The sequence below is a fragment of the Leptodactylus fuscus genome, chromosome 6, assembly GCF_031893055.1.
Source record: "Leptodactylus fuscus isolate aLepFus1 chromosome 6, aLepFus1.hap2, whole genome shotgun sequence".
NCBI classification, from domain to species: Eukaryota; Metazoa; Chordata; class Amphibia; order Anura; family Leptodactylidae; genus Leptodactylus; species Leptodactylus fuscus.
The window spans coordinates 159515433-159537983 of NC_134270.1; the positions used below are offsets into that span (position 1 = coordinate 159515433).

Consider the following 22551-nt stretch of genomic DNA (forward strand, 5'->3'; position numbering starts at 1 on the left):
TGGTGCCACATGATACAGATCAAAGGGTATTTATTATATCTTGATAAATCGTAATCTATACGTTTTGTACAATCTATATACAGCAAAGTCACCCATTCACTGCACAGCCGAGCATTGCTGGTAATAGACACAATGTGATAGGCTCATGGATGGTGAGAGCAGGAGCTGAGAGCCGAGGTGATCGGAGAGATGGTGACAACAGTATGGGCTGCTTGTTACGTTCAAATGATTCAAGCCCAAGACACGGGCAATGACCAAAAATCACACAATATCACCCACCGTTTCCCATGATGGCATCAGGGAGTCGCCGTCCTCCATTATATAAATACTGCTCATCACAACACAATACTGTCCTCACTCCAACACTTGCAGTTATTGGAGAACACGTAGCATGCCACCACCACCATGGTCACACCTTCAAGCTCCATAATGCTTCTGGGAAGAGAATGTATGACATGGACCATACCAAGTAGTATAAACATGCCAGGGGGGAGAATGAGCACAGCATCATGATGACACCTGCAACAGAGATTAGTGATCAGATGGTTATAATCTAAACTCAAAAACACCCACAATCCATACGGTACAGTGCCACCACATACCCCGTAGAGCAGGGGTGCCCAATACGTCAATCGCGATCTACCGGTTGATCGCAATGGACGTATGGGTCGATCGCGGGATGCAGCCAGGGATCCCCGGTGTCTGCTTGTTCACAGTGCAGGCTGAGAGTCGACTCTCAGCCTGCGCTGTGAACAAGCACTATGGACACTTACAGGCCGCTCTTAGGGATGGAGGGAGCCGGGGTGCTGCTTGTTCACAGCGCAGGCTGAGAGTCATCTACGGACACTGACAGGCGGGGCTGCCGCAGCCCGAGCCTGCCAGTGTCCAGAGATAACTCTCAGCCTGCACTGTGAACAAGCAGACACCGGGGATCCCTGGGCGGCCACAGAACGCCGCTGTCTCCTGCTCTCACGATCCGCCCGGCCCCGCCCACATGCCTGGCCCTGCCCACAGACACGCCCCACCCATGGGCCCACCCTGGCTCCACCCACAAGAAGTGTTTAATAGATCTTTCGACTTGGTAATGTTATAAAGTAGCTCACATGCTGACAAAGTGTGAGCACCCCTGCTGTAGAGTATGCTATCACACCCCTTTATATAGTGCCACCACATACCCCATAGATTATGCTATCACACCCCTTTATATAGTGCCACCACATACCCCATAGATTATGCTATCACACCCCTTTATGCAGTGCTACCACATAGCCCACAGAATATACTATCACAACTATTTATTCCATGCCATGACATACCCCGTAGATTATGCTATCACACCCCTTTATGCAGTGCCACCACATACACTAGTTTATAATGTGCCACCTCTAAGACACTGCCCTTAGACATCCAATAATGCATTCGGAAAGTCTTCAGACCCCTTGACTTTTCTCATTTTGTGATCTTGCGGCCTTATACTAGAATAAAAAAAAATAATTTTAAAAACTCCCCCCCCCCCTCCTCATTCTGCCCTCATATACTGAAAAAGGGAAAACCATTTTAGAAATCTTTGCTAATTTATTGAAAATGAAAAACTAAAATCTTTCACTGACAAGTATTTAGACCCTTTACTCTGTACTTAGTTGCAGCAGCTTTGGCAGTGATTACAGCCTCCAGTCTTCTTGGGTATGAGACCATAAGGTTTGCCCTCCTGGATTTGGTGAGTTTCTGCCATTTTTCTCTTAGATCTTCTCAAGCTCTGTCAGTTTGGATTTTCAGGTCTCTCCAGAGATGTTGGATTGAATACGTCAGGGCTCAGGCTAGACCGATCAAGGACATTCGCAGAGTTGTCCCTAAACCACTTCTATGTTGCATTTGCTGTGTACTTCGCGCCATGGTCTTGGTGGAAGGTGAACTTTTGGCCCAGTCTGAGGTCTATAGCACTTAGGTTTTTATTAAGAAAATCTCCGTACTTTGCTTTATTCATCTTTCTCCTAACCCTGACTAGTCTCGCTGCCCCTTCCAACCATTTAACACTCCACATCATGATGCTGCTACCACCATAGTGCTTAGAATTGAGGCCATAAGGCTCAGATTGATGGAGTGCTGCGGTGATGGTTGACCTTCTAGAACTTTCTACACTTAATCATTGGAACTAAGCCAGAATGATCATTAGGATCTTGGTCACCTCTTTTACCAAGGCCATAATTTGGTGAGGTGGCCATCTCTAGGGAAGAGTCCTGGTTGTTCCAACTTTCTTCCATGTAAAAATTATGGAGGTCACGATGTTCTTGAGAACTTCCAGTGCAGCAGAATTTTTGGACCCTTCTCTAGTTCTGTGCTTCCACACAATCCTGTCTCTGTGCTCTATAAGCAGTTCTTTCCTGGTCTGATCAAAAATCAAGCCATGATCTGTATTATCAGCTGCGAGGCCCTATATAGACAGAGGTGAGTCTTTCCAAGTCATGTCCCATCAATCCAACCCTTAAATAATAATACTCCTGTGAATCTCTAAGCCTCATAAACCAACCCTGTCACCCCCTGTGGTAACACTTGGCTAGAAATTGTAAAATATGTAATACTTGGACCTGCATTTCCATCAAAAGCTGGACATCCCTGCCCCCTTTGTAAACTCACCTCCTGCGAAGACCATCTTCTTCCAAAGCTGGGACTCCAAGATCTTGTCATGTGGGTAGAATCCTTGATCAATCATGAAGAGGATCATTATGACGGCTGTAGATCGTAGTACAACAGCTTGGCTGCCTGTCAGTAATGAGGCACAGGCCATGATGGCGGATGCATAGGGACAGGGAAGGCCTCTATACATGAAAGGGATCCCTACACAGTAAGAAAAATGTCACCCCATTACTACTGCTGCAGCACCGAAATTCTTACGTTCCATGAATTCCATGAAGGTCTAATATGCAAATCACTATCTTTAAGGGGCATCTTCAAACAGTGGAAAGATGAGCCATTGTGGAGGACACGGGGCGGGTGGGTCATTGTGGAGGACCTAGGGTGGGTGGGCCATTGTGGAGGACACGGGGCGGGTGAGCCATTGTGGAGGACACGGGGTGGGTGGATCATTGTGGAGGACCTAGGGCGGGTGAGTCATTGTGGAGGACCTAGGGCGGGTGGGTCATTGTGGAGGACACGGGGTGGGTGAGCCATTGTGGAGGACACGGGGCGGGTGAGCCATTGTGGAGGACACAGGGCGGGTGAATCATTGTGGAGGACTCAAGGGACAAGTGGGACATTGTGTAGGACACAGAGAGCAGGAGATGGTGGAGGATACTGAGGGCATTTATAGAATTATGGGGCAGGTGGGACAATATGGAATTCAAAAGAACAGGTGGGCTATTGTGAAAGTAAAAAGGGCAGGTGGGGCATTGGAAAGGGATCTTACCACTGGAGTAAAAACAAAGGCGAGCGAAGACGGCCAGGACATAGACAACCATCAATAGAGCATCCATCAGGCCACTGGTATGGAGCAGTAAAGCAGTGGCCAGACCAAATGAGGTGAAGTCAGCAAAGTCGTCCAGTTTGGCCCCTTAAAACCACAAAAACGTAAACCATGAATAGAGAGAATAATGAAATTTGGAGATTTATAAGGAATCAGGGTACTGAATAACAAATGTAATCACTCCTGACCCCCAACAAACATGCAGTGCCCCCTACTGATCATCTCTTTGTCTCTTCCATTACTTTTTTTGTCTTGCTGTCCTTCTATCCATACCTTGGTCATGGCTAGATTCATCACACAACAGGCGTTGGTTTGTTGGCATCTTCCCTTTTGCTAATACGCCCCTAACGTTAGTCATTTCCACATCACTGACCCTGAGCGGATATTTTGCTTGTAGTCACGTAGATGTGGAATGTTCCTCCGGCGCGGCGTTAATGTTTATCCAGTCCCCCTGGATCATGCGTTTATAAATATGGAGATGGCAGCAGAACTCACCTAGAGCTGAGCACGTGTTGAGTTGTCGGGCCACAGCCCCATCAGCCAGATCCAGCATGAAGCCTATCAGGAGCAGCCAGGCGGCGCACTGCCGCGACCTGCGGAGATACAACGGGCAAAGAAGTGACCAACGGCCTGTGCCAAGAAATTTGCACACAACAACCTCAACGGGGAACCATGAGAACTAAAGCCATGACTGGACTACAGTGACCAAGGAAGGGTCAAGGGACTGTGACACCATGCATGAGCCAGAGATGTGGTCACTGCCGTGCTCCAATGTGACTGTGATTTCTTGTGCCAGAATAGTTCACTTGTGTTAAACTGAATCCAGAATATAACACACGGTCATTCAGAGGCACCACATCATATGATGACAACATTGAGAAGACCCAGAGGAACACTGGTCATGTGAGACCCTGAAATATGACCATCATTCACATCAACCCCATCATCATCATCATCACTCTCATCATCTCTATCATCCCAATTATGTTCACTACCATAGTCCGCTACATCTATCCTAACCATCACTATCTCACACGTTATTTAATTGCCCATATATCCATCATCACTCTCATCATCCCCATCCTGGGGCATTTCTACACTTACCCATTCAGGTTGCAGAGTATGGACAGGAGACCCATTACTAAGTTTGCCAGGGATAGGAAATTCGCCGCATTCTTACGAGCAAACTCTATTGTTTCACGGTGGGCAGAAATTTCACGTTGTAAAACCTTCCTGGCCAGATCCAAGATTCCTGTAGTCACAAAGGGAACCGTCGGTGTGTCATAATACACAGTAAAGAGTCCCCCCAAAATTCATTGTGTGTTATCTGTGGTGTTACATAGGACTGCAGGTGACATCTACTACATTACCTGTACTCAGAGAGTTATCACTGTGTTATCTGTGGTGTTACATAGGACTGCAGGTGACATCTACTACATTATCTGTACTCAGAGAGTTATCACTGTGTTATCTGTGGTGTTACATAGGACTGCCGGTGACATCTACTACATTACCTGTACTCAGAGAGTTATCACTGTGTTATCTGTGGTGTTACATAGGACTGCAGGTGACATCTACTACATTATCTGTACTCAGAGAGTTATCACTGTGTTATCTGTGGTGTTACATAGGACTGCAGGTGACATCTACTACATTACCTGTACTCAGAGACTTATCACTGTGTTATCTGTGGTGTTACATAGGACTGCAGGTGACATCTACTACATTACCTGTACTCAGAGACTTATCACTGTGTTATCTGTGGTGTTACATAGGACTGCAGGTGACATAGGTAGATAAATAATATGGTTGTGCAAAGACTTATGTTCATCAAGTTCAACCAAGGGATGGGAAGGGGGAGATTGTAGGGATGACTGAAGGGAATTAGTATTCTATACACTTCTACAGGCATCAATGCTATTTTGCTCTAAAAAGACATCTAAGTCTTTTTTGACGCTGTCGGCTGTTACTGCAGTGAGCAGCTCCTGCGTAGGCTATTCCATAGATTCACAGACCTTACCGTATAGGGCCAGCTCCTGGGTAGGCTATTCCACAGATTCACAGTCCTTACAGTGAAGAAGGCTTGTTGCATCTGGAGTTAGTTTTTGAGAGCTTTTTTTTTCTCCAGATGGGGGGGAGCACCCTCTTATCTTTTGAGGGGATGTTACAAGGAACATCTTTTCTCCATATTTCTTGTCTGGGCCATTATATATTTATACAGGTTTATCATATCTCTCGTTTAAGTATCTTCTCCAGACTAAACAGATTTAACTCCTTTAATCTCTCCTTATAGCTGAGGTCCGTGGGGCCCCTTATCAGTTTTGTGGCCCTCTGGTGCCCAGAACCACCCGGTATATTCCAGATGGGGCCGCACCAATGACTTATATGGTGGCAATATTACATCCCTGTCCCGCGAGTCCATACCCCTTTTTAACGCTTTAGTGACAGCTTCTTCTATGTCTTGATGACCAGACCATTTTTTATGCTTTTATGTTATTTTTTATGTTTTATTATTTTTTAAACATTTTGGTATGGGGGAGGGGAACAAATGTTTTTTGATTTTTATTTTTTTTTACTTTAATTCATTTTTTAGCACATTTTATTGTCCGGTATGTAGTGCAATGCATTATAATGCCCGTCATTTCCTGCCATGGCCTAATAGGAGTGAACATAGGCCATTGATGGCCATGTTAAGGTATCAGACCAAGATCAGAGGGGTTCCAATGTCTTCTGGAAGGAGTCCCCTCCCTCCAAGATCCTTTAGATTCTGCGGGCAGTATTGGCTGCAGCATCTAAGGGGTTAAACGTAAGGTGCGTACACAGCTAGGAACCCACAACTGAGCGAGCAGGAGACCCCACATTATTATTCTGCAACTGAAGTAGAAAGTCTATACATCAGTCACTAATGGCATGACAATATCCTGCTGGCCTTAGCAGCAGCTGACTGACATTGTGCTGTAATGTAACCTATGATCTACAAGTACACCCAGGTCCTTCTCCATCAGTGACTCTCCCAGATTTACTCAGCCTAGGACATATGTTGCATGCAAATTATTTTTACCCAGATGCATAACTTTACATTTATCCACATTGAACCTCATTTGCCAAGTGGATGCCAAAACATTCTGTCCAAGTCGGCTTGTAACCTACGTACATCCTCCATAGACTGCACTGTACTACAAAGCTTGAGGTCATCTGCAAAAATAGAGACAGTGCTATTAAACCCATCTTCTATATCATTAATAAATAAGTTATATAACAGCGGAGCCAGTACTGAACCCTGGGGTATACCACTTGTACCAGAGGACCAAGCAGTGAACCCTGGGGTACATCACTTATACCAGAGGACCCAGCACTGAGCCCTGGGGTACATCACTTATACCAGAGGACCCAGCACTGAGCCCTGGGGTACATCACTTATACCAGAGGACCCAGCACTGAGCCCTGAGGTTCACCTCCTATAACAGAGGACCCAGTACTAAACCCTTGGGTACATCACTTATACCAGAGGACCCAGCAGTCAACCCTGGGGTACATCACTTATACCAGAGGACCAAGCAGTGAACCCTGGGGTACATCACTTATACCAGAGGACCCAGCACTGAGCCCTGGGGTACATCACGTATACCAGAGGACCCAGCACTGAGCTCTGGGGTACATCACTTATACCAGAGGACCCAGCACTGAGCCCTGGGGTACATCACTTATACCAGAGGACCCAGCACTGATCTCTGGGGTACATCACTTATACCAGAGGACCCAGCACTGAGCCCTGGGGTACATCACTTATACCAGAGGACCCAGCAGTCAACCCTGGGGTACATCACTTATACCAGAGGACCCAGCACTGAGCCCTGGGATACATCACTTATACCAGAGGACCCAGCACTGAGCCCTGGGGTACACCACTTATACCAGAGGACCCAGCACTGAGCCCTGAAGTTCACCTCCTATAACAGAGGACCCAGTACTAAACCCTTGGGTACATCACTTATACCAGAGGACCCAGCACTGAACCCTGGGGTTCACCTCCTATAACAGAGGACCCAGTACTAAACCCTGGGGTACATCACTTATACCAGAGGACCTAGCACTGAGCCCTGGGGTACATCACTTATACCAGAGGACCTAGCACTGAGCCCTGGGGTACATCACTTATACCAGAGGACCCAGCAGTCAGCCCTGGGGTACACCACTTATACCTGAAAACCCAGTACTGAACCCTTGGATACACCACTTATCACAGAAGACCCAGCACTGAGTCCTGGGGTACACCACTTACCACAGAGGACTCAACACTTAGTCTTGTGGTACACAACTTGTACCAGAGGACCCAGTACTGAGTTCTGTGGTATACCACTTATACCAGAGGACCCAGCAGTGAACCTTGGGGTACACAACTTAGACCAGAGGACCCAGTACTGAACCCTGGGGTACAACACTTCTCACAGAGGACCCAGCACTGAGTCGTGGGGTACACAACTTGTACCAGAGGACCCAGTACTGAGTTCTGGGGTATACCACTTATACCAGAGGACCCAGTATTGAATCTTGGGGTACAACACTTATACCAGAGGACCCAGTACTGAACCCTGGGGTACAACACTTCTCACAGAAGACCCAGTACTGAGTTCTGTGGTATACCACTTATACCAGAGGACCCAGTATTGAATCTTGGGGTACAACACTTATACCAGAGGACCCAGTACTGAACCCTGGGGTACAACACTTCTCACAGAAGACCCAGTACTGAGTCCTGGGGTATACCACTTATACCAGAGGACCCAGTATTGAATCTTGGGGTACAACACTTATACCAGAGGACCCAGTACTGAACCCTGGGGTACAACACTTCTCACAGAAGACCCAGTACTGAGTTCTGTGGTATACCACTTATACCAGAGGACCCAGCAGTGAACCTTGGGGTACACCACTTATACCAGGGGACCCAGTATTAAACCTTGGGGTACACCACTTATACCAGAGGACCCAGTACTGAACCCTGGGGTACAACACTTCTCACAGAGGATCAAGCACTGAGCCCTGGGGAACAACACTTATACCAGAGGACCCAGTACTGAGCTCTGGGGAACATCTGTTACAACAAAGGACCCAGCACTGAAACATGGGGTACACCACTTAAAACAGCAGACCATTCTGAGTAGCAGTAGAAGCTACTATATTATTTGTACTCAGAGTTATCACTGTGTTATCTGTGGTGTTACATAGGACTGCAGGTGACATCTACTACATTATCTATACTCACATAGTTATCACTGTGTTATCTTTGGTGTTACATAGGACTGCAAGTAACATCTACTACATTATCTGTACTAAGAGTTATCACTGTGTTATCTGTTGTGTTACATAGGACTGCAGATGACATCTACTATACTATACTACTGCTCTATACGGGTGTATATCAGACTGAACACTGTATGGTGATTCGCTCAGCTATGATACTAGGAGTCTTTGCCTTGCCGTAGGACTACTCTCCCGTACTGAAAGCAATGATTCCAGGACAGGACAGTAGTCCCACGGTGAGGCAGTGCGATGGGTGCGGCAGGTAAGATACAGCTTTGTCATACATTACACAGACCGAGTAATCTGTGGACACTTACCAGATGGGGGCAATTCCAACAACATCTTGGGGTCACACAAAATGCCTCTCTGGTTCTTGTAAACCTAGAAAGATAGGTGGAAATAGCTTATAACCGCGAGTACTAGATTCTATTGTCTTATTTTACAATCGTCTTCCTAGCTCATAATGGCTGATAACAGGGAGCAATGGATGCACGGCACATGAAGAAGAGACTAGCAACTCGTGTTGTGTTGACAAACTGCAGTTGACACTTTGCTTCTTATTGTGCCCCCCACCCACCCACTGCTGAATTTTTGGGTTCCGTTTGCCGGTCCCAGGACTCATGTGATGTCTCATCCTCCACAGAACAAGATCTCTTTATAAATGAGCTTTATTGTAAGCGCTGAGACATCGCCGGGTCCCACGTTCCTACAACAACGCTTGCCACAACAAAGAGCTAAAAGGAACAGAACGACACTATCAACCCATGTGTAGTATTAGGGTACTGCCCCTTTAAAGAACATTGCTGATCCATAAGCTAATACATGAACTCCCCATTTGGTTCTTTAAAGGGGCTGGACCATGATAAGAAATTCATGTCAGATTTCTTCCAGAAACAGCGCCACTTATGATTATAGAGTGTGTCTGGTACTGCAGCTTAGTTCCATTCATTTCAAAGCAACTAAGCTGCAAGTGTCACACACAACCCACAGGGGGCAATGTTAACCCCCTTTAGGCCGGGGTCTCACATTTTATAGTGCCTGCAAAGTGGATAGGATTCTAGAAAATGCCATCCACGCATTGCAGAAAAATCTGCTCAATGCAACCGCAGCATAACAATTCTATCTCTGGAAATGCCGGCGGTTTTCCTATAGGTATACAGTAAGTGCTGAGGGAAACAACGCACTTTGTTGATGCGGCTCGCTACATGGAACCAAAAGCCCACCTAGGGGTTAACATTCAGATATTTTTTCAATTATTTCTGGGCAACTATATTTTTGTCATCTCATGTCACCCAACTTTCTTAAACCCCAGATTTTTCTAGTTACACAGCAATAAAGGGTAGGGTATGAATGCATTACCTATTACTACCTATTACTACCTACCTATTACTATTATTCAGGAGTCTGGGAAAGCTGAGTGATTGTTCCTTTAAAAACTGTAAAGGCAAACACAGTCAGCTTTTCGGCGGTATATAACAACGCCAATGTTACAGGAGGCGAAAGCCCTAAGATGGCAGCAGTGACAAGGTCCTGCTCTGAAGGTCACTGGGTGTTCAGTGGATGTTTAACTAAGCAGGAATCTAAAAGCCCTGTGATCAGCGGCACCTCCTGAGGGTAATATCGCCACCCTGCAACCTCGCCCTCTACTAACTGTGAAGGAGAGTCGCGCGTCCAGTAATGGAGGGATGGAGTATGTTCATTCGTCATCTTGCTGCAGCACATAATGGGTTAACAATGTTCTGTGCTGAGACTCAAGACATGTTAACTGGAAATGACATTATTAGGGTATATTCAGATTTATTGGAGAAATTCTGTGACTGTCCCATTCATCTGAACAAGGCTTGGAGAAAACATGACAATGGATGCCCCTTGGATGCAGAGGGCCTTGAGAAATGTCCATATAGAGAGAATTCCCATTGACTCACAGCAAACAGAGCTCTAATGAATACTGAGACGTCACTATAAGTCTCACAGAAAGTAGTAGAAATCCTGTTTAGAATGGAAAGACCTTTGAGAAGATGTGTTCAGTGTCCTTGTCGCGGTGGGAAGATGTCACCAGTCAAGGGCTCTACACATATGGAGGATATCTCACCCTCCAGATTCTTGTCCTCAGACATTGATCTCTATAGAACGGATTAAAGACAGGCCTTAAAGATAAAAAAGCCCATTGACATACTCTCAGGTTTGGGTGCAGAAGCCAAGTGGGTGATAACACTTTGATTTTTCTGGTGGTGGGGTCTCTGTTTGCTGTATGTCATACAGTGTCACCACCCACTTGGCTAGTATACTCTAATTTGGGCTTATATCTTTGGAATGGCTGAATGGATTGAAAACCACCATAAAGAAAACACGAAAATTCTTAGGGTGACAGCGCCTATCAGATGATGGATGGCTATGGGATTTTCAGACCTGGAGACAGGTTCCTTATACATTTACTTACCGTCACTTACCGGCATCCGCGCCATCTTCTGGAGAAGTTCTCTGTCCCTTTAGAGAACTCTGTCTCCTCCAGACTACTCTGTCTTCTCCTGACCCCTCTCTCCTTCCAGACCTATCTGTCCACTACAAAGTACCTGGTTCTCTCCAGACTCCATTACCCTCCTCCAATCCCCTCTGTCACCTCCAGACTACCATGTCCTCTATAGACTCTTTTGCCCTCTCCAAACTCTTCTTTCTCCTCCAAGATTTTTATACCCTCTCCACACTCCTCCAAACTCTTCTCACATTTTGTTATCCCCTACAGGAACAGATGATTGAGTTGATCCTTTTTTCCCCTGGATATGCCATCAGAAGTCCCTGTATGTCTGATGGATTCTGAGACTCCTCGGGATGCTGTATATCTGATTCTGGAAAACTGTATCTGCCACTAGAGGAGTAGCTATAGGGGGTGCAGCAGTAGCAGCCACTACCAAGTTCATGACCCTGATTGGGCCCCAGTGGCCGCTCTAAAATATACAATTTTTCTAAACTATATAAGGCAGGTAGGGGTCCCAATACAGATTTTGCATTGGGGCTAAGAAGCTTCATGTTACGCCTATGTCACTGGTGTGACTGTACAGATCACAATTGTCACAACTACACTTGGGTCGAAAAGCCGGGGGGCCAACAGGTCACCCTCACCCCACTAAGGCTGATTAAATTCTTTGATGTCCCTTCTTATTTCCTTTGATGGCTGCCCTCTGTACATCATAAAAGTATTCTCTCTGCCCTCTGAAACGAGAAGATTTATTATGCACAGCCTTCCACTGTCAGAAAGGAGAAAATAACACTTTTTACCACCAAAAAGTAGCAGTTTGTCAACAGCATATACAGTCCTATGAAAAAGTTTGGGCACCCCTATTAATCTTAATCATTTTTAGTTCTAAATATTTTGGTGTTTGCAACAGCCATTTCAGTTTGATATATCTAATAACTGATGGACACAGTAATATTTCAGGATTGAAATGAGGTTTATTGTACTAACAGAAAATGTGCAATATGCATTAAACCAAAATTTGACCGGTGCAAAAATATGGGCACCTCAACAGAAAAGTGACATTAATATTTAGTACATCCTCCTTTTGCAAAGATAACAGCCTCTAGTTGCTTCCTGTAGCTTTTAATCAGTTCCTGGATCCTGGATGAAGGTATTTTGGACCATTTCTTTCTACAAAACAATTCAAGTTCAGTTAAGTTAGATGGTTGCCGAGCATGGACAGCCCGCTCTCAAATGATCTGAAAACAAAGATTGTTCAACATAGTTGTTCAGGGGAAGGATACAAAACGTTGTCTCAGAGATTTAACCTGTCAGTTTCCACTGTGAGGAACATAGTAAGGAAATGGAAGACCACAGGGACAGTTCTTGTTAAGCCCAGAAGTGGCAGGCCAAGAAAAATATCAGAAAGGCAGAGAAGAAGAATGGTGAGAACAGTCAAGGACAATCCACAGACCACCTCCAAAGAGCTGCAGCATCATCTTGCTGCAGATGGTGTCACTGTGCATCGGTCAACTATATAGCGCACTTTGCACAAATAGAAGCTGTATGGGAGAGTGATGAGAAAGAAGCCGTTTCTGCACGTACGCCACAAATAGAGTTGCCTGAGGTATGAAAAAGCACATTTGGACAAGGCAGCTTCATTTTGGAAACAAAGATTGAGTTGTTTGGTTATAAAAAAAAGGCGTTATGCATGGCGTCCAAAAAGAAACAGCATTCCAAGAAAAACACATGCTACCCACTGTAAAATTTGGTGGAGGTTCCATCATGCTTTGGGGCTGTGTGGCCAATGCCGGCACCGGGAATCTTGTTAAAGTTGAGGGTCGCATGGATTCCACTCAGTATCAGCAGATTCTTGAGAATAATGTTCAAGAATCAGTGACGAAGTTGAAGTTACGCCGGGGATGGATATTTCAGCAAGACAATGATCCAAAACACCGCTCCAAATCGACTCAGGCATTCATGCAGAGGAACAATTACAATGTTCTGGAATGGCCATCCCAGTCCCCAGACCTGAATATCATTGAACATCTGTGGGATGATTTGAAGCGGGCTGTCCATGCTCGGCGACCATCTAACTTAACTTAACTGAACTTGAATTGTTTGTCCAAAATACCTTTATCCAGGATCCAGGAACTGATTAAAAGCTACAGGAAGCGACTAGAGGCTGTTATCTTTGCAAAAGGAGGATCTACTAAATATTAATGTCACTTTTCTGTTGAGGTGCCCATACTTTTGCACCGGTCAAATTTTGGTTTAATGCATATTGCACATTTTCTGTTAGTACAATAAACCTCATTTCAATCCTGAAATATTACTGTGTCCATCAGTTATTAGATATATCAAACTGAAATGGCTGTTGCAAACACCAAAATATTTAGAACTAAAAATGATTAAGATTAATAGGGGTGCCCAAACTTTTTCATAGGACTGTATAGTGAAGTAGGGACTCCTGTGGCACAAAAGGGGCATAATTAATATGTGGGGGGCACCGACAGGGACAGAAATGATGGGAAGCTTATTTGCACAGACATATTGTGAAGAAGACTTCATGGCAGCGTGGGCCAAAAAGTAAAGAAAAGAGAATTGTATAAGCTGCTAAAATGTTTCGGATGGGACACAGGTGACATTTGTAAGGAGAAGTTGTACAAAGCCCCCAAGCTGAACTTCTGCACTAGGACCCATGAGCAAGGGGCCCCAGGTTGAGCTTTCTCACTAGGACCCCTGAGCCCTGGTACCTGCCACACCTGACAGGTCAGTGACATTGCTGGGTACTTAAGTAGTTGTGACCTGTGATCTTCATAGTAAAGGGCTGGAAGAGAAAAAAAATTGCATAGACAGTGATATTTGTTTTTTTTTGTTTGTTTTTTTTAAAAATCCATTTGATGCTGAATTTGGTTTATTATTTTATTAAATTTTAAAAAATATAAATCATATACAAAAGCAAAGACTAAAATCTTCATGTCTCACTTCTAGTTAGCATGTCTTTTGGAGCATAGTTAACCCATCAAGTGCTGGCCCTTAGATGTGACTTCTTCAGGGCTAGGTGCTGCATTGGAGGGACAGGTAAAGTTCTACAACTTTCATCTGAGTTGTTTATCACGATCTCTGCCTGCTGTCATTGTATAGGGACGTCATTAAGTGGAGATGGCATGCAGTACCTACAGCTGACCGGTAGGCGGCAGTATTAACACGTGAATATTTATTATAGTCATTTACTCGTCATGTCGGGGATCAGTTCTTGCTGCTGTGGCGTTGACAGGTGTAAATTTATGTTCTTCTATTATTCCACATATAGCATCTCTGCTAAAACACTGTCATATGGGCAAAACCATATATAACAGCATATAAACAATTATATAATCTCCTATACCTTGCCATATACAATCCATATATACATTGCAGGGCATTTTATACTTATCAGCCACTTACCTGTTATCTCTGACTGTTCTGGTGTCTCAGGTTCTCTGTTGTTTTCTCCTTAGAGCTGTGCTCCAGATACTGCACCTGTGATGTTCTGCTAATAATGTGCCCTATGTCTCTGCTCCTCCTCTGTTATGTGTGTGTGTGTCTACTCCTCCTCTGTTATGTGAGTCTCTGCTCCTCCTCTGTTATGTGAGTCTCTGCTCCTCCTCTGTTATGTGAGTGCGTGTGTCTACTCCTCCTCTGTTATGAGTCTCTGCTCCTCCTCTGTTATGTGAGTGTGTGTGTCTCTGCTCCTCCTCTGCTGCTCTTGTGTTCTGTATGCCTCCTCTTTTGTGTGCCGACTTGCTCTGCCTGTTTGCTATGTGTCTCAGCTCCTTCTCTGTTCCGTTCTAGTGGGTGTGTCTCTGCACCTCCTGTGCTGCGTGTCCCAGCTCCTTCTCTGTTCCGCTCCGCTGTGTCTCTGCTGCTCCTGTGCTCTGCTGAGTGTCGCTCCACACTACCTCGGTGCTATGCAGCGCTGCTCCTCTTCACCTGTGTGCGCTCCGCTCCTCCTCGAATGTATTTGCGTCTCAGTTTCTCCTCTCTTTTATGTATTGCTTTGCTCCTCCTCTGTATGCTGCTCCACTTCTCCCTGATACGTTTATGTCAGCTCCTCCTCTCCTCTGTGTGTTGCTCCTCCTCAGCTGTGAGTCTCTCTGCTCCTTCTCTGCAGTGTTTGGTTCAGCACCTTCTCTGCTGCGTCCCTTCCCCTCCTCTGTGTTCCTCCCCACTCCCTCTCTGCAGTATAGAACTTAACATTTCCTCTGCTGTATCTCTCCCTTCTTCTGCTGTGTCCCGCCCTCCTCTGTTCTGTGTTCCTCCTCACACCTTCTCTGCAGTGCATTGCATAACATTTCTTCTGCTGTATGTCTCCCCTCCTCTTCTACTGTACTCTTCCTCTCCACTCCCTCTCTGCAGTGTTTGACCTAACATTTCCACTTCTATATGTTTTCCCCGCTGTGTCCCTTCCCCTCCTTTTGTGTTCCTCCCCACTCCCTCTCTGCAGCGTATGACATAACATTTCCACTGCTGTATCTCTCCCCTCCTCTGTTGTGTCCATTTCTCTCCTCCTTTGTTCTGTGTTCCTCTCCACTCCCTCTCTGCAGCGTAAGACATAAATTTTCCACTGCTGTATGTCTCCCCTCCTCTTTTGCTGTATCCTTCCTCTCCACTCCCTCTCTGCAGTGTATTGCATAACATTTCCTCTGCTGTACACTCCCCTCTTCTGCTGTGTCCCTTTCTTTCCTCATCTGCTCTGTGTTCCTCTTTACTCCCTCTCAGCAGTATAGGACTCAACATTTCCTCTGCTGTATCTCTCCCTTCTTCTGCTGTGTCCCGCCCTCCTCTGTTCTGTGTTCCTCCTCACACCATCTCTGCAGTGTATTACATAACATTACTTCTGCTGTATGTCTCTCCTCCTCTTCTGCTGTATTCTTCCTCTCCACTCCCTCTCTGCAGTGTTTGACCTAACATCTCCACTGCTACAGTATCTTTCCCTTCCTTCTCTGCTGTATCTCCCCCCTCCTCCTCTGTTCTGTATTCCTCTCCACTTCCTCTCCACAATGTATGATTCAACATTTCCACTGCTGTATCTCTCCCCTCCTCCTCTGTTCTCTTTTCCTCTCCACTCCCTCTCTGCAGTGTAGGTCTTAACATTTCCTCTGCTGTATCTCTCCCTTCCCTCTCTGCTGTATCTCTCCCCTCCTCCTCTGTTCTATGTTCCTCTCCACTCCCTCTCTGCAGCATAGAATTTAACATTTCCTCTGCTGTATCTTTCCCTTCCTTCTCTGCTGTATCTCTCCCCTCCTCCTCTGTTCTATGTTCCTCTCCACTCCCTCTCTGCAGTGTAGGTCTTAACATTTCCTCTGCTGTATCTCTCCCTTCCCTCTCTTCTGTATCTCTCCCTTCCCTCTCTGCTGTATCTCTCCCTTCCCACTCTGCTGTATCTCTCACTTCCCTCTCTGCTGTATCTCTCCCTTCCCTCTCTGCTGTATCTCTCCCTTCCCTCTCTGCTGTAACTCTCCCCTCCTCCTTTGTTCTGTGTTTTTCTCCGCTCCCTCTCTGCAGTCTGTGACTCATCATTTCCACTGCTGTATCTCTCGCCTCCTCCTCTGTTGTGTAAGTTCCTCCCCTCGCCTCTGCTATGTGTACTTTTAGCTGCTCCTCTGTTGTCTCTGCTGCTCTTCTGTTGGTTTCCTGTGCTGCCCTGCTGCTCTTCTGTTATGAATGCTTTCCTGTGCTGCCCTGCTGCTCCTCTCTCCTTTGCTCTGTTGTCCAGTTTTCTGACTCTGTGTACATATAACTTTGTATCCACCATGATTTACAGTGAATCTATCAGGCGGTTATTGCGAAATGTTCTCACATGTCTTTTATTCCTTTGGCCACTTATCTCTATCCACGCCCCCACCCCTCAAACTTAAGATATCAGGTTCTGCTAGTGAAACGCTGCCCGAGGTCTCACATGTCTTCTGGTTTTGTTGCCCCCTCTACACCATGACAATGTGGGAGGAATGATACATTCTTTGTTCTGTTTTTTTTTTTTTTTTTTTTTTTAAAGCCACAAACGGTAATTTTTACAAAAATATTCTAGGTTTGCTGCAATTATGAAACTCACACAAAAGCACATCACAAACAGCAAAAAGTACCTTTACTTTTTCCATTGTAGGAGAAGGCAGATCTGTGTATAGCGGGCGTAATGAATTATGGTAATGCGAATTTCTTTTTTTTCACTTCCAGATTTGGGAAAATAAAACAAACACCACGCTTACTTTATTGCAGCGATATGCAGCCTTGACAAAAAGAAAGCACACCCTCTTTGTATTCTATGGTTTTACATTTGCCTTAAACCTATAACTTACATATAACTTATTATAAATCATGTTAAAAAAAATACGGTCCTTTGAAGGTCTAAAAATGACACAAACACAAAGTAAAGTACCCCCTTACTGCTTCCATAGGAACTAAGAGGGTAAGTAGCAGCCAGGCAATTCTAATCAAATGCTCTTGATTAATTGATCATCAGCGAGTATAACCGCCTCTATTTAAGCAGAGGTTTTGGCAGTTTACTGGTCAGGAGCTTTCAGACATTTGTTAATGCCAAGGAGGAAAGACATCAGCAATGATTTTAGAGAAGCAGTTGTTGCTTCCTATTAGAAACGAGTGAATAGTATTCAAAGCTATAGTTTCGAATACCTCGCTCTCATAGGAATGAATGGAAGCCGCCGGCGCGCGGCTATCGCTTAACCCCTTGCTGTTCGGCCGCTTCCATTCATTCCTATGGGAGCGAGGTATTTGAAACTATGTTTCGAATACTATTCGAATCAACTCTACTTCCTATCAATCTGGTAAGGGTCATACATCCATTACCAAACAATCTGAAGTTCATCATTCTACATTGAGAAAGATTTTTCGCATTCAGGATACTTAACCACTTCAGTACCGGGCCAATTTCTGTTTCAGGACCAGACACATTTTTGGGTTTTTTGTATGTGCGGTTTTGAGGGCTATAACATTTGCGTTATTCAACTAATTTCTGCATCTTTTTTTCAGTGACACATAGGGCTTTATTTTTATTTTGTTTTTATTTTTGCATGTTTTTTAAAAAAAAATTATATTCAGGAAAATATAAACAAAAGATAAGGGAAAACGAGTCTGTTTTTCACAATTTTTTTACAGTTTAATAGCACAGAGTGCTACTAAAAAACTTTATAAAATAGTTTTTCCTTGCCGTTATGGTAATTTTTATTTTGTATGCTGTCGTCGGGGGTGGGACTAAAACCTGTAATAAGGACGTTTTCTTGACATATTATTTAATTTATTTTTTTTAATTATTTTACTTTAATTTAAACTTTTTACTTTACCATTTATTTATTTATTTATTTATTTATTTATTTTAATTTATTTTATTTTACATTGGGTCCCCATAAGGTCACAATAGAGCTTTGGGGACATCTGATCCCTTTTTTTGTGGGGGAGGCCGATTTCCAATTTTTGTAACTGGGACTGATACATTTAGCCCTAGTTATAGAGCTGATCTAGGTCCTGTAGAACCCTGTAGCTCTAACAGGCTCTGATCCCTGGCAGATCACATGATCCCCGACGCAGAGGGGAGCTGCACCATAACTGTGTATTCAGTGTATACAGTGATTGGGAAGACAAGGACAGTAATAAACCGTCAGCAAGACAAAGCAAGGATGATCCTTCGCGGATCTGTGCGTGACATCACTTCCAGAAGTGACGTCATGGCTTCACTCAGGCCCGGAAAGGAAGAGAAGCCAGGTGAGTATAGTGTGTGGCTTTCCAGTGCACTGCGCACTATTGCACATTCATGTGGGGTTGGCACATAGAAACGGCGGGGACTTTGCCAGGATGAAGCATCTGCCCGGGACTACAGGAAAAGGTAAGTACAAAGGGACTGGCGAGGTGAGGCCTTTAGACTGACATAACAGGTCAGGATATGGATTATACTGAGGACCTGTGACATCTGGGGTCTCATATGACCTACATGCAGCGCCGCACTTCTCATGAGGTGACCTGAAGTGACCGTTTCAGGAGGCGCTATGCCGGGGCCCCGGGGGGGCAGCATTTTTACTGACCTAAGCCAGTCCAGGACAAGCTGTCCTGGACTGGCTTAGCGTCACCGTCTTGGCAGCCCGGCACGGGAAGCGATCGGTGGATTGGGGAGGCCCTGTGGACACAGCGTTGCTTACCTCCAGCGGCCGCCCCTCATGCTTAGCAGAGAGCAGGTCCTCTCCCTGCCTGCTAACGTCGCCCCCGCTCCTCCTCCCCACACACCGGGTGATGTGGCCACATAATCAGGCTCGCACCCGACGTGTGCCTGCCTCCTACGCGGGGGGGAAGGTCGCTCTGATGATCGGACAGAGGACCGGACCAAGAAGAACATGGAGCTGCAGGTAAGCGGACACCGGTGGGGGGAGGGAGTTAATCACTATACAGCGTGGGGTCCAAAAATTGAAACAATTGGGGTGAACCTAGCCTTTTTGTCGTGGGGGAGCGGGGATTGGGGGGGGCGGCGGGTGGTTTTTTGAGGCTGGGATTGGTGGGGGCGGCTTTCTGTCGTCCGCCTCAGGCGGCAAAAAGGCTAGGTTCACCCCTACCTACATATATTACTGCCAAAATATACAATTAAATAAATATATATTACAAAGTGGCAAGGAGGCCATGGAGACTTAGCTTAAAAATATTTTATTATCCTGGACAATCCCTTTAACAATCTTCCTAGGAATGCATATCCTGGGAAATTTACCCCAAGGTCACATAATGCAATGCTCAGAGAAATTGCAGAAACAAAACAAGAGCTCCATCTAGCACCCTACAGTCCTCAGTTATCATGTACATGACACAGAAACAGACGGAACCACTTATGTGGAGAAAGGATCTTCTTTCTACAAGGAACATGATAGCACGGCTTTACAAAGCTGCATCTGAACAAACAGCAAGACCTTTTGGAACAATATCCTTTAGACCAGTCTTTCTCAAAGTGGGCAATAACGCCCCCTTGTGGGTGTTAGAGGCCTATGGGGGGGCAGTAAAGGGCACAGAGAAGATTGGGGGGCGTTGAAGCGGTTTAGGGGGGCGATGGCTAATTTAAAGGGGTGGTATCATAACAATGATTCTATCTATACTGCTTGTTAATGTGGATTTAAGACTTTTCCTAAATACACTGCTTCAGCAAAACTGCTTTGTTTGTCCACTATCTTACTTTATTCACTTAATTATGGACACTAGCACCTGGCCCCCTGCTCATTGCTGAGGGAGCCACATGACGTAGCTCCCTGCTGTGTGGGGGGAGAGAGGGGGAGGGGGCTGAGTGTATGGAGCCAGCCTGTGTCTGCACCACACATACACATCACCTAGCTCCCTGCTGTGAGATAGAGGGGGGGTGGTGGAATAAATGCTGCTTTCTTATATAAAGCAGTCTAAATCCTACTGGGCTAAAGGACCTGGTCTCTCTGTTCACTAGGATAAAGCTTTATTATATAGAGCAGGCTGCTAGTGGGCAGAGGGGCCAGGTCCTTTAGGAAACTCCGTACAAGGTAAATCCAAGTCTACAGGACCTTTTGATGACATCGCAGGCCCTTCAGTCATCCCATAGGATCACGCTATGTGGTGGGCGGAGCTACATGCTAATTTGGGGGTGGGGCTAATCGACAAGAGCAAACAGGAAGAAAGAAGATTTTTAGGCAGCTTAGAAGGCAGATCAAGCTTCATGAAGCTACCCCTTTAAAATTGTTTTTTTTGCTTTTAACACAAACTTTACCGCTTTTACCGCTTTACCGAATTTTGGCTACAAAAGCCAATCCCGCAATTGTACCCTGGATTGTGGTCCATCGTTCAACGATTTTTGATAGCATTCCCATCATCGTATTTGTGTGAACGTGGATTTAGTGCTGTGGCAACGTTGCTAACTAAAAAGAGAAATCCGTTGCAGATTACCGAACGCGGTGACTTTTGGCTGTTTTTGAGTAAATTCGAGCCTGATATTAACAAACTTGTTAAAAATCATCAAATTCATCCTTCACATTAGATTCGTTTTAAAATTAAAATTGAAATGTTTGTTTTAATAACATGAATAAAAGTTTTCCTAATATTACAAAATGGTGTTTTACATTACCCTCATCAGAAAGTCTTATTTTCACATGACACACATAATTTAATTATTAACATAATGACTGCGATTGTGATTCTTAAGATGTTGTAAAGTAAAAAAATTTGGGGGGGCGCTAGAAAATAATTAATTCTCGAAGTGGGCGGTAGACAAAATAAGTTTGAGAACCTCTGCTTTAGACAGAAGAGAGAGGTGGAGATGTCTGGCTATAATGTACAGCACCAGGTGAGGCGCAAACCAAAGTATACTTACTGTCAGGCAGTGGCGTAACTAGGAATGGCGGGGCACGTGACAAACTTTTGACACTGGGTTCACACCAGCGTTCGGCACTCCGTTCTCAGGTTTCCGTCTTCTGCATGCAGAAGACGGAAACCTGTCATGCCGAGTCTGGCCGTGAGCGCCGGTGAGCGTTTTATGCTCTCCGCGGCAAAACCATTTTTTTTTAAACCGGACACAGAGTATTGCATTATACTGAGTGCAAGGGCCACTATGGGGTATAATACTGTGTGCAGGGGTCACTATGGGGCATAATACTGTGTGTATGGGGCCACTATGGGGAATAATATTGTATGCAGGGGCCACTATGGGGCATCATTCTGTGTGCAGGGGCCCCTATAGGGCATTATACTGTGTGCAGGGGCCACTATGGAGCATTATAATGTGTGCAGGGGCCACTATGGGGCATAATACTGTGTGCAGGAGTCACTATGAGGAATAATATTGTGTGCAAGGGCCACTATGGGGAATAATACTGTGTGCAGGGGCCACTATGGCATAGTTTTCCCTGCACACAGTACTATGCCCCATAGCGGCACCTGCACACAATATGATGCCTCATTGTAAACCACCCATGAACAATTATTATACTCTGGTGTCTTTTCCGACCCCAGAATATAATAATTGGAGCCCCAGGGGAAGATACAAATATAAAAAACACTGTTACCTCTCTCTGGCTCTGGTGCACTCCCTGGTGATGTTGGCCATCTTCAATGACGGAAGAGACATCACTTGACCCGGGGCTTACGTTGCGACACATAAGGACGCAGGCCTTGGCTCATGTGACATCTGTGACATCACAAAGTAGGCCCGAAGCCTTCTGGAGGATAGGAGAGGTAAGTAACAGTGTTTTTTATGTTCTCTTACCCCTCCTAGCCCTCCGATCATTATACTTGGGGAGTCTAAAAAGACCCCCAGTATAATGATAGTGTTTGTGGGGTTCGC

At 45.3% G+C, this 22551-nt stretch overlaps 1 protein-coding gene across 5 annotated transcripts; it reads right to left on the reverse strand.

The window, feature by feature from the left end:
* Positions 1-13: 13 nt before the first annotated feature.
* Positions 14-15404, reverse strand: TMEM269 (transmembrane protein 269). 5 transcript variants are annotated; one of them, XM_075277856.1, is made up of 8 exons: positions 14670-15404; positions 9082-9145; positions 6522-6655; positions 4565-4712; positions 3956-4053; positions 3404-3547; positions 2635-2835; positions 14-519 (listed from the first exon to the last, which is right to left on the reverse strand). In XM_075277856.1, the coding sequence occupies exons 3-8, from the start codon at positions 6559-6561 to the stop codon at positions 410-412; spliced, it is 741 nt and encodes a 246-aa protein (XP_075133957.1). In that variant the 5' UTR covers positions 6562-6655; positions 9082-9145; positions 14670-15404; the 3' UTR covers positions 14-409. The 5 variants fall into 5 exon arrangements, with proteins under 5 accessions (XP_075133957.1, XP_075133961.1, XP_075133960.1 ...); XM_075277860.1 differs by having other exon boundaries at positions 6615-6655; positions 14670-15400; XM_075277859.1 differs by having other exon boundaries at positions 6557-6655; positions 14670-15400.
* Between the last annotated feature and the right edge of the window lie 7147 nt (positions 15405-22551).

Bases quoted from the DNA above. Each gene is read 5' to 3' on its own strand.
- TMEM269 (XM_075277856.1), bottom strand. From the start codon at position 6,561: ATGAGGTTCAATGTGGATAAATGTAAAGTTATGCATCTGG. The intron at 4,054-4,564 runs GTAAGTGTAGAA...GTATCTCCGCAG, and splicing joins ATACTCTGCAACCTGAATGG to GTCGCGGCAGTGCGCCGCCT. The intron at 2,836-3,403 runs GTAAGATCCCTT...CTTACTGTGTAG, and splicing joins CCTTTGTTTTTACTCCAGTG to GGATCCCTTTCATGTATAGA.